The 18,838-nt window shown below is 41.0% G+C and overlaps 1 protein-coding gene across 1 annotated transcript in view; it reads left to right on the plus strand.

Annotated features, from left to right (window-relative positions):
• The window catches only part of MREG (melanoregulin), a 79,367-nt gene extending 61,229 nt beyond the window's left edge, over positions 1-18,138 (plus strand). Inside the window, exons 3-5 of the mRNA XM_002712462.5 lie at positions 13,587-13,677; positions 15,886-16,049; positions 16,568-18,138. Coding sequence (XP_002712508.3) covers positions 13,587-13,677; positions 15,886-16,049; positions 16,568-16,702 — 390 coding nt within the window. The 3' untranslated portion in view covers positions 16,703-18,138. The remainder of the gene's footprint in view (positions 1-13,586; positions 13,678-15,885; positions 16,050-16,567) is intronic.
• Positions 18,139-18,838: the final 700 nt, after the last annotated feature.

Consider the following 18,838-nt stretch of genomic DNA (forward strand, 5'->3'; position numbering starts at 1 on the left):
CGGCACTGCAGGCAGTGGCTTTACCTGCTGTGCCATAGCGTGAGCCCCAAAGGTTTTTTGCCAAAGGCGCTAGAGGTGGGAGAATTTGAGACTAATATTTTGTTTAGTATCTATATTTTCTTTTTTTTTGTATTCTATGAGTGGGCTTTGTAACAAAAATTTTTCAGATGCCAAGGGCCAGAAAAAAATTGCATCTCCTTGGCTTGAGCTTATTATGTGTCCATCCCTGAGCCAGTGGGATGTACCAAGTGGCTTAAGTCCTTGCATCTCAAACCTGGTGCCCTTTCAAAGGATTCTGATCTCCATTGGTCTGGGAGGTAGATTCCATGAGTTGGTGTTTTAAGATGCTCCTTCATGATTCTAATACACAACTAAAGTTGAGTTCATTGGCTTAAGACAATCAGTGTCCACTCTTAGAACTGATGTTTTGAGTTAACTCTTCTCCAAAGGAAAATCCGAGTGTGTTTGATAGATTGATAGAAAAGGAAAATAGATGTTGATAAAGCATCAGGTGTCTACTTGTGATGGCCACAGTAAATGCCCTGGTAATATACTTCTTTTGTTTGGAGCAGTAAAGTCCAACCTCAGGGAATGGATCATGATTGGACCAGACTACTACTGATAATCTGTTTCCCCACTTTTGCACAAAGAGAAGAGAAGAGAAGAGAAGAGAAGAGAAGAGAAGAGAAGAGAAGAGAAGAGAAGGAGAGAGAGAGAGAGAGAGAGAGAGAGAGAAAGAGGGAGAGAGGGAGAGAGGGAGAGAGGGAGAGATTCTAAATTCGAAATTATGCTTTGTCTATAGTAGGGAGTGCAACGAAGTTTTAAGTTAATGTGTGAGAAATTATAAGAGCTAGCCTATTTTTTACAGTTACAGAAGAGATCACCAGAAGAAAAAGACATATTCAAAAGTAGCTATCTCTGAGGAATAAGAGAAGATAAGAAAGCAAATCTTTAGGTTTCATTTTATAGCCTTCTATGCTCCTTGAATTTTTCTATGTGAATATATTATTTACATAATTAAAATAAATTGGCCTGCTTTGAAGTTATCCATATGATTGAAAATATGTATAATTTGTTATTTGAGTACATTTCTTAAAATGTATTAATGTATTAATCTTTTTATTTTTAATATTATTTTTAAAAGAAAGATTTATTTTGAAAGGCAGAGTTACGGAGAGAAAGGGAGAGACAGAGAGAGATAGATTTTGCATCTGCTGATTCACTCCCCAGATGGCCACAATTGCCAGCCCTGGGTCAGGACAAAGGAGTCAGCAGCTTCATATGGGTTTCCTGTGTGTGTGGCAGTGGCCCAAACACTTGGGCTATCTTCTGCTGCATTTCTCAGGCCATAAACAAGGAGCTGAATCAGAAGTGAAGCTGTTGGGATAAGAATAGGCTATATGGGATGTCAGTGTCACAGGCTATGTCAGAATGCCTGCCCCTTAAAATTATTTTTAATAGACATATGAAAATTGTATATATTGAGTATGTATAGTATGATGTTTTGAAATACATATACTTTGTGGAATGGTTCATTTGAGCTAATTAACATATATATTACCTTACATACTTAGCATTAAATCACCTTTTTAAAACATTTATTTATTTGAAAGAGTTATACAAAAAGGAGAGAGAGAGAGAGATATCTTAGATTCACTGGTTCATTCCCCAAATGGTCATAAAGGCTGGGGGAGTGGGGGGTGGGGAGAGAGAGAGATACCTTTGATTCACTGGTTCATTCCCCAAATGGCCATAACAGGCTGGGGGGCGGAGAGAGAGAGAGAGAGAGAGAGAGAGAGAGAGAGAGAGAGACCTTTGATTTGCTGGTTCATTCCCTAAATGGCCATAACAGGCTGGGGTAGGCCAATGACAGGAGCTTGTAACTCCATCCTGGTCTCCCACATGGGTGGCAGGGGCCCATGTACTTGGGCCATCTTTTGCTGCCTTCCCAGGAGAGTTAGCAGAGAGCTAGATCAGAAGTGGAGAAGCTGGGAGTTCAACCAGCCCTCATATGGGATGCCAGCATTGCAAGTGATGCACCATAGCACCAATCCCTAAATCATCTTTTAAACAAGAAATAAATATACTTTTTAACTGTCCTAATTATCTATTTAATATTGATAAATAGACATTCATATGGACTAGCAGACACTAGTCTATATTATCCCATGATTATATAATGTGATAAGAATCTAATGTTGATTTTAACATTTTAAAATACTTTATTGACAAGTAAAGATTGCATATACTTGCTTGAATGGATTTAAAAATATTTTTGCACTAAATTAACTTATCTTTCAACTCATCTTCTGTGAACTTTTTAAAGTACCATGTGCAACAAGATAATTTGATACATTCGTAAGTATACTTTGTGTGATGAAAACCAAATTATTCACAAATCAACACATCCATCATTTCCCATAATTACCATTGTGTGTATGTACTTGTGCATGCATAGTGAAGACACCTAAAATCTGCTATTTTACCTCATTTCAACTAAACCATACAGTATTATTAAGTATAGTCACCATTTTGTATATCTGCATCCCTATGTTCATTGCAGCATTATTCACTAAAGCTAAGATATGGAATGAACTGAGATGTCAATGAATGGATAAATATGACCCTACCCCACATAGACACATACATATTCATATACACAGGCATATTATTCAACCATAAAAATGAATGCCTGTCGTCTGCAACAACACATATGAACCTAGAAGTCATTGTGTTAAGTGAAATAAACACAGACAGTCCATTAGAGGAGAGTGGGATCCAAAGCTACATCAGATCTAGGTCCATCCTTAGCAGATTTTAAATCTCAAATTGATGATTAGTTACTTCTCTATGAAACATTTTGTCAGAGTAACAGACATTGAAACTGGATGAATTCATGCAAAAGTGTTGGTTTTTAGGAATAGCACACTGATAGGTGGACACGAGGAAGGGGGAGTTTAAAAACAAAGTCTGAAGCCTAGATGATCCAATGATGGGTGGTCTTTGAAAAACAGATTTGACTACTCTTAGAAGATGTAAGGCATCAGAACTAAGAGAAAAATCAGTGGTGACTTTTCATTACAAGTTCATGAAGCCATCTAGTGGTTTGTTATATAAATTAAGGTTGTGTAAACATGGGAAGCCATTGAATGAGTGAGTGTCTGATCAAGTGTGACTGAGTGACTACTTTTCATTAAGTCTAAAAAGCAAGATCAGTCACACTGAGGATAAGTCCAGCATGGCTCTGTGTAATATTTTATTTATCTGTAGTTTTTTAAATCAAAAAGTATTTAAGTCAACATTCATGAAACTACAAGTAGCACAAACAAGAAGAGGAGAATGAAAGAAAAAAATTATGAATAAAGACATAAAAGGTAACTGAAAGTGATGATAATTAAAAAATGCTCCCTAAATCCTATATATTCTTGAAAGGTTCTAAATTTTCAGGGAAGAGTAATCAATTATAGCATTCAGTGTCCAAAAAGGTGAGACAGTTTTCAGGAAAAGTAAAAGCATATCTGATGTGCAAAATTGGGGACATTTTTCTTCTGGAGGGCAAGATAAATGGGCTCTTGCATGGTGTAATTAATGTAAAATGTCTTCTGTTCTTAGAGCAGAAGTAATTCCCAATCTTATTTGTGTGTACACTGATTTGAAGGAGAATGTGCATCGACCTTCATGTTAAGGGGTTAGATCAACATGTTTGGTTCTGACTGTAAGCCACTGAGGTGTAGGTGCTGTTATTGTCAGATCTCAGATAAAACAACAGAGACCCAGTGAGGTGAAGAGCTTCCCTAAAGTCAGATTGTTAGTAAATGGTGGGGCTGGCTCAACATCCACTTGTCTCTTCCAATGTGCTATACAAATGGCCAGTGAAGTGCAGTATAGCACATCCAGTGACCAGCCTTGACTTACAAAATCTGTGGAGCACTAGATAAGTTAGCTTTTTTTTTTTTTTTTTTTTTTTTTTTTTGACAGGCAGAGTGGACAGTGAGAGAGAGAGACAGAGAGAGAAAGGTCTTCCTTTGCCGTTGGTTCACCCTCCAATGGCCGCCGCTGCAGCCGGCGCACCGCGCTGATCCTGGCAGGAGCCAGGAGCCAGGTGCTTTTCCTGGTCTCCTATGGGGTGCAGGGCCCAAGCACCTGGGCCATCCTCCACTGCACTCCCTGGCCATAGCAGAGAGCTGGCCTGGAAGAGGGGCAACCGGGACAGAATCCGGCGCCCCAACCGGGACTAGAACCCGGTGTGCCGGCGCCGCAAGGTGGAGGATTAGCCTATTGAGCCACGGCGCCGGCTTGATAAGTTAGCTTTTTATAAGATGTCAAAGATGAGTCCAGTGTTGCATATATCTGACATGACTTGGTTAACTTTGTTCTCTACCAAGACCCACCCTCCCTCCCTTCCTTCCTTCCTGCGCTCTCTCTCTCTCTCTCTCTCTCTGACAGGCAGAGTGGACAGTGAGAGAGAGAGAGAGACAGAAAGAAAGGTCTTCCTTTTTGCTGTTGGTTCACCCTCCAATGGCCACTGCGGCCGGTGCGCTGTGGACAGTGCATCGCATTGATCCGAAGCCAGGAGCCAGGTGCTTCTCCTGGTCTCCCATGCAGGTGCAGGGCCCCAGGACTTGGGCCATCCTCGACTGCACTCCCGGGCCACAGCAGAGAGCTGGCCTGGAAGAGGGGCAACCGGGACAGAATCCGGCACCCTGACCGGGACTAGAACTTGGTGTGCCGGTGCCACTAGGCAGAGGATTAGCCTATTGAGCTGCAGCACCGGCCATCAAGACCTTTTTTTCTGACCACAAAATCATACTTGTGTACATGTGTGGGTGTACATGCCTATGATCAAAGTAATAATCAGAGGATTCCAAGATAACAGAATTGGGAGGGAGCTTACTGCTGTAGTCTGGGGAAAGATAATTTTAAAAAAGTGGAGAGAGTGCAATCTCAGGGAAGAGTTAGGGAGAAAACAAGCAGTGGAAAACATGCAAGTTAGAGGGTTGCTGTGGATCTATGTGGAGGGTGTTGATGCACAGCATAAACACAGACACAACACAGGACCTCAGTAGCTGAGAGCCTCAATACCAGCTTTGGAGAGTGAGGTGAGACCACAATGCAGCAGCCCAAGCCACTAGCAATAAAGCTGCAGAGAGAGCCTGGCATGAGTCCAGGTTGTAGCCCTGTTGGGGAACAGTCCTGCCAACCTGGAGGCAAATAAAGGGGCACACTTCTCTTTCCCTGACCACCCAATGTCTAGCTGAGAGGATGCGTCACTAACTGAGAGGGTAGTAACTAGCTGAGAGAGGGTGTGTGCCCTTTAGGACATACATAACAGCTGCACCACTTGTGTCCAAGTGCCCAGGAACCAGCTGAGAAGAGATGCCTGAGTCTGGCTAGGAGAATTGACAGGGGGCTGGGAACCCATGACTGTGGGAGCCTTGTGTGCTGGGACTATGAAAACATTGTGGCTGCATGGGAGGGTGTAGGGTGTGACTAGGTCTCTGGGCTGTTGCTGAGGGCAGCTCCCCACATTTGGGGCTCTGTGATTGCCTGGAGAAGGTCATTGCTGCAGGATCTGTGCTCACACTCAGGACTACACAGATCCTTTGTCTGGATCTTCTGGCAGCGCAGATGAATATTGCACCCAATGGGGCTAGAGCCCAGGCATTGGTTCTTGGAGGAGAGGAGGTGAACATGAGACTATGTCAACAGAGCTGAAGAGCTGATCAAACCCTCCCCTCTGATTAAAAAAAAAGAAAAAAGGAGACTTACCACGCCCAACTTGGGGTGTCACCTTGGACACTCCCCTTACCCTGGAACACTGAACAGAGTTCCCTGGCCACATTCAGCACACACCTTTGGGTATTCATTGAAAGAGCAGACACTCCACTAAACCACAGAGGCATAGTCTGATGATAAATGCCATCAGAGGGAAAAAAAAATCCCAACAAGTATCTCCACAAATGCCTAAAAATAAACGCAGAAATTCAAGAAACAAGTATAAGGAGGACAACATGACTCCCCCAAAGGAGCATTACACTACTTCAATGCTAGAATGTGAAGATGAAGAGATTGAAGAAATGCCAGACATGGAATTCAAAAAATTGATCATAGGACTATTTAGAAGTAATTGGAAACAAATCCGCAAGTTAAAGAAATCCATACATGAAGTGAATGAAAAGTTTCCCCATGAAATTAAGATTTTAAAGAGAAATCAAAATGAAATATTAGAAATGTAGAATTAAATAGGTCAAATAAAAATGCAATGAAAAGTCTTAATAAGACTTGATGAGTTAGAAGATAAATATCTGGAAATTTTACATTCAAACTCAAAAAAAGAAGAAACTAGAAAAATTAAAAACAGTCTTTGAGATTTATGGGATACTATCAAACCACCAAACATATGGGTCTTAGGAGTTCCTGAAGGTGTGGAAAGAGAGAATGGATTAGAAGGCCTACTTAGTGAAATAATTACAGAAAACTTACCCAGTTTGAAGAAAATAAGGCACATCCAAGTACAGGAAGCACATAGAACTCCTAATACATATGGCCAGAAAAGATTTTCACAATACATTTTAGTCAAACTATCCACAGTAAAATATAAAGATTCTAAAATGTGCATGAGAGAAATGCCAGATTAATTTCAGAGGATCTCCAATTAGACTCACAGTGGACTTCTCATCAGAAACTCTATAGGCTAGAAGAGAATAGCAAGATATGGTTTAAGTTTTAAGAGAAAAGAAAACTGTCAACCCAGAATACTGTACCTTGAAAAGTTCTCATTTATGAATGAAGGTGAAATAAAGACCTTCTGCCAGTGCCTCGGCTCACTAGGCTAATCCTCTGCCTAGCACCGCCAGCACCCCAGATTCTAGTCCCGGTCAGGGTGCCGGATTCAGTCCCAGTTGCTCCTCTTCCAGTCCAGCTCTCTGCTGTGGCCCGGGAGTGCAGTGGAGGATGGCCCAGGTCCTTGGGCCCTGCACCTGCATAGGACACCAGGAGGAAGCACCTGGCTCCTGGCTTCGGATCAGTGCAGCGTGCTGGCTGCAACACGCCAGCCGTAGCGGCCACTTGAGGAGTGAACCAACGGAAAAAGGAAGACCTTTCTCTGATTTTTTTTTTTTGACAGGCAGAGTGGACAGTGAGAGAGAGAGAGAGAGAGAAAGGTCTTCCTTTTGCCATTGGTTCACCCTCCAATGGCCGCCGCGGCCGGCGCGCTGCAGATGGCGCACTGCACTGATCCAAAGGCAGGAGCCAGGTGCTTCTTCTGGTCTCCCATGCAGGTGCAGGGCCCAAGGACTTGGGCCATCCTCGACTGCACTCCCTGGCCACAGCAGAGAGCTGGCCTGGAAGAGGGGCAACCGGGACAGAATCTGGAGCCCCGACCGGGACTAGAACCCAGTGTGCCGGTGCCACTAGGTGGAGGATTAGCCTATTGAGCTGTGGCACTGGCAAGGAAGACCTTTCTCTCTGTCTCTCTCTCTCTCACTGTCTAGCTCTGCCTGTCAAAAAAAAAAAAAAAAAAAAAAAAAAAAAAAAAAGACCTTCTATAACAAACAGAAATTGCAAGAATTTGTCACCACTCATCCAACCTTACAAAAGATGCTTAATGATGGGTGACACACAGAAACATGGCCATTACTGTGAAAGAAAATGAAGGCAGAAAATCTCCCAGTAAAAGTACAAAGGAAATCCAAAGTAAAAAATAAGAATATATTTGGAAAAATGGCAGGGCCAACCCATTACTTATCAGCAGTAACCTTGAGTGAAAATTGCCTCAACTCTTTAGTTAAAACACAAACTGGCTGAATGAATTAAAAAACAAAAACAATCTATTTTCTGCCTAGAAGAAACACATCTCACCAACAAAGATACATGCAGACTGAAAGTATAAAGAATGGAAAAAGTTCCATGCTAACAGAAACCAAAAAAGAGCTGTTGTAGCCATCCTAATGTCAGACAAAACTGACTTTAACACAAAAACTGTTAAAAGAGACAAGGGCACTATGTAATGATTAAGAGATCAATTCAACAGGAAGACGTAACTATTATAAATGTATATGCACCTAAATACAGGGCACCTGGCTAAGGGATCTAAAGGGAGAAATAGACTCCAATACAATAATGGGGCACTTCAGTACCCCACTTCAATACCCTACATGAATGTCGGCATCCCATATGGGCACCGTTTGGTGTGCCTGCTGTTTCTCTTCCAATCCAGCTCTCTGCTATGATCTGGGAAAGCAGTAAAGATAGCCCAAGCACTTGGAACCCTGCACTTAAATGGGAGACCCAGAAGAAGATTCTGGCTCCTACCTTGGATCGACTTAGCTCTGGCTGTTTTTGGCCATTTGGGGAGTGAATCAGCAGATGGAAGACCTTTCTCTCTCTCTCTCCCTCTCTCTCTCTCTCTCTGTGTCTAATTCTATCTCTCAAATAAATGAAATCTTTTTAAAAAAGTTTGGAAAGGCACCAAATAAATGAGCTATCAATGCATCTCAAGGACCTAGAAAAACAACAGTAAACCAAACCCAAAATTAGGAGAAAAGAAATACTTAAAATTAGAGAAGAAATAAGGAAGCTGAAGCAAGAAAATACAAAAGATCAGTGAAATGAAGAGCTGGTTTATTGAAAAGATAAACTTGATGCAACATTGGAGCAACTAATCCAGAAAAAAATGAAAATTTTATTAATTATATAAATTAATAAAAATATATAAATTAATAAAATTATAGATAAATGTAACAACAGATACCATAGAAATTAAAAAAAAAACACTATCAGGAATAACTACAAAGAGCTGTAGGCCAACAAACTAGGAAACCTAAAAGAAATGGATAGATTCCTGGACCCATACAACGTACCTAATTTGAGCCATGAAGACATAGAAAACCTAAACAGACCAATAACCAAGACAAAAATTGAATCAGTAATAAAGACCCTCCCAATGAAGAAAAGCGCAGGACTGGACGATTTCACTGTTGAATTCTACCAGACAGTTAAAGAATAACTAATTGCAATTCTTCGCAAGCTATTCAAAACAATTGAAAGGGATGGAATCACCCCAAACTCCTTCTATTAAACTAGAATCACCTTAATTCCTAAGCCTGAAAAAGATACACCAGAGAGTGGCAACTACAGACCAATTTCCCTGATAAACATAGATGCAACAATCCTCGACAAAATGCTAGCAAAGTGAATCCAGCAACGTAACAAAGATAATTCACCTGGACCAAATGGTATTTATCCCTGGTATACAGGGATGGTTCAACATATGCACACAAATAAATATGATACAGCACATTAACAAACAGAAGAAACAAAACCATGTGATTATCTCAATAGATGCAGAGAAAGCATTTGTTAAAAATACAACATCCTTTCATAATGAAAACCTTAAGCAAATTGGGTATAGAAGGAACATTCTTCAACACAATCAAGGCAACTTATGACATGGCCAGCATCCTATTAAATGGGGAATAATTGGAAGCATTTTCATTAAGGTCTGGAACTAGACAAGGATGATGACTCTCACCATTGCTATTCAATATAGTCCTGGAAGTTTTAGCCAGAGCCATTAGGAAAGAAAAAGAAATCAAAGGGATACAAATTGTGAAGGAGGAAGTCCAACTATTCCTATTTGCAGATGACATGATTCTATATATATATATGTATATATATATGTATATATATATATATATGGGATCCAAAAAACTCCACTGAGAGATTATTGGAACTCATAGAAGGATTTGGTAAAGTGGCAGGATATAAAATTAACACAAAAATCAATAGAGTTGTATACACAGACAGTGCTACGGCTGAGGAAGAACTTCTAAGGTGAATCCCATTCACAATAGCTACAAAAAATTAAATACCTTGGAATAAATTTAACCAAGGATATCAAGGATCTCTATAATGAAAATTACAAAACATTAAAGAAAGAAATATAAGACACACAAAAAAGGAAAAATCTTCTGTGTTCATGGATTGGAAGAATCAATGTCACCAAAATGTCCATACTACTGAAAGCAATATACAGATTCCATGTGATACCAATCCAAATACCCAGGACATTCTTCTCAAATATAGAAAAAAATGTTAAAATTCATATGGAAACACAAGAGATCCTGAATAGCTAAAGCAATCTTATACAATATAAACAAGGCAGGAGGCATCATAATACAGATTTTAAGATGTACTACAGGGCAGTTATAATCAAAACAGCCTGATACTGGCACAGAAACAGATGGATAGATCAGTGGAACAGAACAGAAACTCCAGAAATCAGTCCATATGTTTACAACCAACTTATATTTGGCAAAAGGCTAAAACCAATCCCTGGATCAAGGACAGTGTCTTCAACAAATGGTGCTGGGAAAACTGGATCTCCACATGCAGAAGTATGAAGAAAGACCCATTCCTTACACCTTACACAGAAATCCACTAAAAATGGATCAAAGACATAAATAAACCTAATACCATCAAATTATTAGAGAACATTGGGGAAACACTGCAAGAAATTGGCATAGGCAAAGAGTTCTTGGAAAATACCCCCGAAGCACATGCAATCAAAGCCAAAATTGACAAATGGGGTTACATTAATTTCAGAAGCTTCTGCACTACAAAAGAAATACTCAGCAAGGTGAAGGAGCAGCCTTCAGAATGGGAGAAATTATTTACAAACTATGCAGCTGATAAAGGATTAATATCTGGAATACATAATGAGGTCAAGAAACTCAGCAACAACAAAACAATCCAGTTAAGAAATGGGCAAAGGAGTTGAAGGCATTTTATAAAGAGGAAGTTTAGATGGCCAACAGACACATGAAAAAATGCCCAGGATCACCAGCCATCAGGAAATGAAAAATCAAAACTACGGTGTTGGCAAGGATGTAAGGACAAAGGTACCCTAATCCTCTGTTGGTGGGAATGTAAACTGATTCAACAATTACGGAACACAGTATGGAGATACCTTAGAAATCTGAATGTAGACCCACCATGTGACGCAGACATCCCACTCCTGGGAATTTACCCAAGGGAAATGAAATCAGCATATGAAAGAGTTATCCATACCTCCGTGCTTATTGCAGCTCAATTCACAATAGCTAAGATGTGGAATCAACCCAAATATATGTCAACTGAAAACTGGATAAAGAAATGGGATATGTATGCCATGGAATACTACACAGCTGTAAAAAATGAAATCCTGTCATTTGCAACAAAATGGATTCACCTGGAAAAAATTATACTTAGTGAAATAAGTCAGTCCCAAATGGATAAATACCCTGTGTTCTCCCTGATCTGTGATAACTAATAGAGTACCTAAAAGGCAATCTGTCGAAGTGAAATTGACACTTTGAGCTGTGATGACTTTGAACAGCCCTCGTCTCGACTATTGAATATCAGTTTTTTTCTTCATGCTATATGTTGAACTCTTTACATAGTGTAGGGCTGATTATATGGGTATAAAGTTAGTTGAAAATAGATCGTAGTAAAAAATAAGAATGGGAATAGGAGAGGGAAGAGGAAAGGATGGGAGTGCAGGTGGAAGCAAGGGTAGGATGGGGAGAATCACTGTGTTCCTAAATTAGTATTTATGAAATGCATGAAGTTGTATATCTTAAATAAAATTTAAAAACCAACTAATAAAAAATCCAAAATAATAAGAGTACTAGCAAAGTCACTGCCTCCTGACTTTAATAATGTAACTGAAAATCCATGTGCTTTTGATTGCATATCTTCAGATACAAGATCTAAAATGCAGTTGCAGCAAAACACATTTTACTTTACCAACTTTTTTTTTTTTTCAAAGTGGTATCTGTTAACATTTATGAATGGCAGCCAACTTGATTTTTCTTATCAAGTCATGAAAGTTGATTTGCAAGAGTAAGACAAGTCATGGAAGGAAGTTAGAAAATAATGACATCCTTGAAATATTTTCAATTACAGGAGTTAACATATCAAATAGCTTGAGTCTTAAATTGAACATTTAAAATGTTATTACTTTAAGTTGTGATTTATGTCAGTTGATAGTTAATGTCTTTTCTAAGAAACAGGAAGAGGTATACTGACTGAATAAAATGACCGGTATATGTTGATAAGGCTCCTTAAAAACAAATTGTATAGCATTATAAAGGAACACTTAGCTCAATGAAAATTCTTTTTTATTTTTATTTTTTGACAGGTAGAGTGGACAGTGAGAGAGAGAGACAGAGAGAAAGGTCTTCCTTTGCCGTTGGTTCACCTTCCAATGGCCGCTGTGGCCAGCGCGCTGCAGCCGGCGCACCACGGTGATCCAATGGCAGGAGCCAGGTACTTCTCCTGGTCTCCCATGGGGTGCAGGGCCCAAGCACTTGGGCCATCCTCGACTGCACTCCCTGGCCACAGCAGAGAGCTGGCCTGGAAGAGGGGCAACCGGGACAGAATCTGGCGCCCCGACCGGGACTAGAACCCGGTGTGCCAGCGCCGCAAGGCGGAGGATTAGCCTAGTGAGCCACGGCGCCAGCTCAATGAAAATTCTAACACTGCTAAATTATTTCAGTTCTTGGGATTAAAATTATGGCCCACTGCTCATAGCCTGATACTGAACATTTCAGAATGATAACCATTAAATAGTGCTGAGGAATTCTTGAAAGAATCATCTTATCAAAGAAATGCAAATAAATAATTGTGTTGTTGATCTATGGTGAAAGAATATTGTCAAGGAATCAAGAAATGTGGTATCCCCAAGTCTACTTTATTCTGATAACAAAGGGAGACATAGGAGCTTAGTATGTCAGTTTTCTTGTGACCTCTGGAGGGAGACTCAGGTTTAAATACCAGTTCTGACATCTATTAGCTGGATATTATATTGATCAGTAGGGCTTTTGGGTCTTAGTTTCTTCATATATAAAATGGTTCTAACTATACATAGATTTTATTAGATGCTCACTGTGTGCAGATATTGTGCTTCTGTTTACCTTCAATTTCTATAACAATCTTTCTACGGGGAATTTGTGTTGATTTGAAAGGCAGAGAGACAGAGAGTCCACCATTCACTGGTTCCCTCTCCAAATGCCCACAACACGTGGGCCTGGATCAGGCTGAATCCAGGAGCCAGGAACTCAATCCAGGTGTCCCATGTACTTGAGCCATCACTGGCTGCCTCCCAGGGTGAGCATTAGTAGGAAGCTGGAGTTGGGAGCCGTCCAGCTGGTAATGGAACCTAGGCACTCTGACACGGGATATGGGCATCCCAATTCATGGCTGAACTGCTGGGTGCACACCTCTAACAATTATAAATAGAATATTTACCATGTTAACTCACTTTACAGCTGAAACCACTGAAGTTGATAGAACAGGTAATGTGAAGGGTTTGGGTGAGTTAATTTATGTGATGTGCTCTGTCTCCTGGCTCAGATTCTCCAGATATGCTAGCTGATGTTATTCCTGGTGACACCATCTCATTCGTCCCCTTCTCTTCTTGTAAGTGTGCTTTGGCAATCAAGGAAGTGGAGAACCACATTGTTTAAGCAACGCAAAGTTTAGCAATGAGATAGAGATTTAGGCCAAAAAGGTATAAATAAAACCAAATTTTTATTTTCCTACAGGAGTGGCAAAAACTCAACTATGATATCTATTCCTTGCGGCAGATTCGAAGGGAAGTGAGAAACAGATGGAAACACATTTTAGAAGATTTAGGTGAGTTGGGAAGACATTGTGAAATGGTAAAAGTAGAGTTGTGATCATTTCTCTTCACTTTCTCCATCGTGGGTTTTAAAACGCAATGTTGGCTGGCGCCGCGGCTCAATAGGCTAATCCTCCACCTTGTGGCGCCAGCACACGGGGTTCTAGTCCCAGTCGGGGTGCCGAATTCTGTCCTGGTTGCCCCTCTTCCAGTCCAGCTCTCTGCTATGGCCCGGGAGTGCAGTGGAGGATGGCCCAAGTGCTTGGGCCCTGCACCTGCATAGGAGACCAGGAGAAGCACCTGGCTCCTGGCTTCGGATTAGCACGGTGCGCCATCTGCAGCACGCCGGCCGCGGCGGCCATTGGAGGGTGAACCAATGGCAAAAGGAAGACCTTTCTCTCTCTCTCTCTCTCTCCACTCTGCCTGTCAAAAAAAAAAAAAAAAAAAAAAAAAAAACAACCAAACGCAATGTTAACAATGAGTAAGGCTATTGTGTATTAAGTATTTGTCTAATCCTGCTGTTACAGCCTGAGATGTAAACATCTGCCATGTGTCATTCTGTCTGTCCTCAGAGCAGGGTAGCACAGGGCAGGGAGGTCACACAGACACTACATTTACACTTCTGTCTTTATGGAGTGATGGAGTTAGAGCAGGTGATTGGCCACTTCGTTATAACTTTAGAAGATGAAACTGGGAGAAATACTGCTGGTGTCAGAGACAGCAGAATTCAGTGGAAAATCTCTGAAGTGAAAGGAAGAAAAGGCCAAGGCTGGGAAAAGCGTCAGTGGCATCAGGTTAGAAATCAGGTTATGGCTTCTATTAGTGCCACCAGGGTTGTTAGGAATAAACATGCCCCCATCACAAAACAAGCTTATTTTTTAGTTTATTCAAAAATGAATTTATCTATTTCAAAACCTCAGTCCTTCTGATTTGAAAAACTGAAACCACTCAAAAATAGGGTGCTAAGCTTCTAGTCCCTGTTGCTTTAGTTGGGGCACAATAGGACCTCTTCCCTCTTTACTTGTCCAGTATATATGTTGGTAGTCTCCTTTTTACCATCTAAGTTATTCCAGGCAGGTTTATGTCCTGGAGTCTTTTCTGCCCTTCAGTAAGTAATTTCATCAGCCAGCTACATTGCCTCGGGGAAAGAGACCTGAGCTTGGAGTAGTAGCATCCTGCAGGTGACCGCTTTGCAGGTTGGAGACAGATAGGAATTCTGCAGACAGGGAGGTGATGAGGAGTAAGGACAGGGAAAGGAGCTGTGATCCATAAAAAGGGCAGCAAACAGTCAGTGGGGGATTGTCTGAGGCTTAACTCTGAGGGAAAATTAACAAAGAAAAATCAGTGAGAAGAAACATCAAAGGAATATTAATTAAGGACCCTGCCAGTCACAGCAAGCTGGGATGTAGCACATGGAATAGTGCCTTTGGCTTTAGTTTTCTGATATTTGTGAAGAGTCCACACTTGGGTCCCTTCTCTATTTCTTAAAATGTATTTATTTGAAAAGGAGGGAGGGAGAGAGATTGATTGATTGATTGATTGACTGATAGATATGCTGGTTTGCTCCCGAAATGCCCACAACAGCCAGGAACTCAATCCAGGTCTCTGGCATGGCTAGCAGGAACCTTAGTACTTGAGCCATCATCTGCTGCCTCTCAGGGTGTACATTAGCAGGAAGCTGGAATTGAAAGTGGAATCAGGACTTGAACCCAGGCTCTCTGTTACAGGGTGTAGGTATCCCAATTAATGAGCATCTTCACCACTCTACCAAATGCTAGCCCTTGGGTCCCTTAATCTCCTGCAGGGACCATAGTGCAGGACAGTCATTTCCTTTTTTAAAAAGACTTATTTATTTATTTGATAAGTAGAGTTGGGGGGGGAGAGAGAGAGAGAGAAAGAGAGAGAGAGACTGACCTTCCATCTGCTTGTCCACTCCCCAGATGGCCACAGTGGCCAAGTCTGGGCCAGGCTAAAGTTGGGAGTCAAGAGCTTCATCCAGATCAACCACATGGGTGGCAGGGGCCCCAGTACTTGGCTTTCTGCTGCTTTCTCAGGCCTTAGCAGAGAGCTGGGTCAGAAATAGAGCAGCCAGGCCTCGAACTGGAGCTTGTATGGGATGCTGGCATTGCAGGCAGTGGCTTAACCCGCCATGCCACAGCACTGGCCCTAACAGTCATTTCCTAGTGGCAACTTCACGTGGGGGATACATTTTTCTACCTTAGGTTTTCAAAAGGAAGCAGACTCTTTGTTGTCTGTGACCAAACTCAGCACCATCAGTGATTCCAAAAACACCAAGAAGGCTCGAGAGATGTTGTTAAAACTGGCTGAAGAGACCAACATTTTCCCAACAAATTGGGAGCTTTCGGAAAGATATCTCTTTGTTGTGGTAAGTAGATACCTTTCTTCATCAGTACGAACTTTGCTTTGTGTTTTTGCCTTTTCTCTTATTCCACGTCCTCTTCATCTCAACACCCCCAACACCACTGCAGGATGAAGTGAGTAATCTGCGCTGGCTGCCAAGGCCAGCAGCATTGGGGCCACATAAGAGCTTTCATTCTCCCAAGTCTGGATCACAGCTCAACCTTTGAGGCTTGGTCATGGCTCAAGAGTTGGTATTTTTCAGCTGATTCTGCTGTGCAGTTGGGTTTTGAGCCCTTTGTAGATCAAAGAAATGTGAGAGATACTGCTTATGGAACCTGAGGCTGAGAAATAGTCTGGAAGGGCTCCGAGAGTAGGGGCTGTATCTCGGCAAAGTGAAGGATCGTGTCTCTAAGGCTGCGAGAAAAGCTTGATAAATGTCCTACTTGCTTATTATTATTTGTTGTGTAGATTTTGTTGTTTGTTTGATATTTCTATCCACAAGGCTTGGTTTCCAACATGACAATTATTTTTCCTTTGCTGCAGGACCGTCTCATTGCTCTTGATGCTGCAGAAGAATTCTTTAAAATTGCTAGTCAGACTTACCCCAGGAGGCCTGGAGTCCCCTGCCTGGCAGATGGCCGGAAGGAACCTCACTACTGTCCATTTCCAAGTCCCTAGAGGAGCACTCAGAGGCAGAATGGCAGTTCTTCACTGGGATTCAACAGCTACCCAAACTGGACAACTGTGTGTCAGAGAGTGGACAAGTACAGGGCTTGCTAATGAAAAAATGATTCTGAATTCTACAAATATGTGAGGCCTCCCTGAAGACCTTACCCTCTGAAATGTTCTGGTTGCATTGAAACACCCTGGTGACCTTTCATTGAGAGAGAACTGGTCAGTGAGATAGTTCATTATGGATGATTAGATTCCAAGAGTCCAGTGCTCCAGTTTGAGTTGTGCAATATGCTCCAATAATTAATCCTATTTGGAGAGTTGAATATTTTAATTAATAAAAATAATGAAATTAATACAGCTATCATTGAACCCAAACATAGGTTACCAATTTTCAAATAATTATGAAATACAGACTAATCCCCAATAGTACTAGGTATTATGTGACCTCTCTTTGATTTGGAAGAATCTGGAGAACCTTAGAAGATATCTCAGGCATCATTTTTAGTATCAAATGTGATTATTCAGAAGTAGGTATGTAATAGAGAGTAGAAATGTCTAGGAGTACTGTCCAGGAGTTTTAAATAGTTCCCCTTCTCTTGTGGTTGATGCATCTCGAATTCCCATTGTTATTGATATATAGTTGCCTCATTTTTGCATACTGTCCATTTCTGGTCCCAAAGCTCTTGACATTTTATCCAGGATAACATCTGTAAACTGCAATGTTTCACCTCTACTTCCTTCTCATCTTTAATCTGTTTCCAGTTTACTGTCTGAGAGTTGCACCTGCTCAGGGATCACTCATGCAGACTTGGAGCTATGCAATCAGAGCTGCCTTGAAGGAGGTCACTGCTGAACTTGAACTTTCTTCTGTGCTGGAGATGATTTTCAAAATGGAGCAGTGCTACCAATGCGGCTTGCTTCGGTCCACACATGGAGTCCAGCTTCACAAGTTACTTGCCGCTCAAGCAGGGAGCTTGCCAAGATCCATTTTACTGAAAAGACTTTAAGAACTTGTAGAATTTATTAGTAGATTGCTGACAGCAATAGAAATATTTTTATTTTTACAGATTTTGCAATTCTGACTTCAGGTTAAAAGCTAACTTGTATTTAGTCTGGGGGATTGTGAGTTGAAAATTTTCATATCCTGATTAACTTTTTTTGGTAGCACACACAGTGTTTTAAAATATTTCCTAAAAGAGATTGATGTTACCCATTTTCATTGCAAACACTTTTTTTTGCAGATCAATTTAACTGTCATATTTCAGGAAAATTCCACCAAGTTCAATGAATTAGCTGGGAATTTTATTTTTTATATTTAGTGGTTAATCTCTGTTTAATGTTAAGATTAGCCTTCAGATATTTTGCAACAATTCTGTAGGCTTTTGGAAGAAAAACATCAAAAGTGAAACAAACAATAAAATTATCAGAAAACCTTAGAATGTCGCATTGTTTTGTCTCTGCAATCAGAATTTGAGTTTTGTCTTTTTGCACTTTTCGATGTCAAAATAGATGTGGTTGTTTGCAGCTAGGGAGTATAAATTATTATCAAAGTATTTTTGGTCATGAATAAATGAGGATAAGATTATGTCTGTGATATTTAAAATACATGGAATTATCCAGGAAAATTTCCTTCCAACAAAGTGAACATTTTCTGTCTATTTTCTGAATTATTCGAGAGGCGGAAAGACAGAGAAAGAGAATGTCCCCACCCATTGGTTCCCTCCCCCAAGTGCCTGCAATGGCTGGGGCTGGGCTGGGCCAGTGTTAAGAGGTGGAAACTCAATCCAGGTCTTCCATGTGGGTGGCAGGGACCTAATCATTTGAGCCATCACCACTGCCTCCTAGGGTCTGCGTTAGCAGGAAGCTGGAGTCCAGAGGTAGCATTGAATGTTTAACCCACGCACTCTGATATGGGATTCAGGTATCCTAGGCTAAAAACATACCCCTTGTGGTTACTTTTGGTTGGATGTGTGTAGATTTCTGACTCATAAGTAACAGATGTTTTTTTCCATAATCTCTTTAAATTAAAGAGCACAGGAGCTGAAAGATGGGTGGGTTTAAGGACCTCCTATGATCCTAAAACTAGTCAAAGGGTAGATGTGTGCTAAAGTCCGGTGGACACTGTAGAGTAAGAGGGAG

Source organism: Oryctolagus cuniculus, chromosome 3, assembly GCF_964237555.1.
Source record: "Oryctolagus cuniculus chromosome 3, mOryCun1.1, whole genome shotgun sequence".
NCBI lineage: Eukaryota > Metazoa > Chordata > Mammalia > Lagomorpha > Leporidae > Oryctolagus > Oryctolagus cuniculus.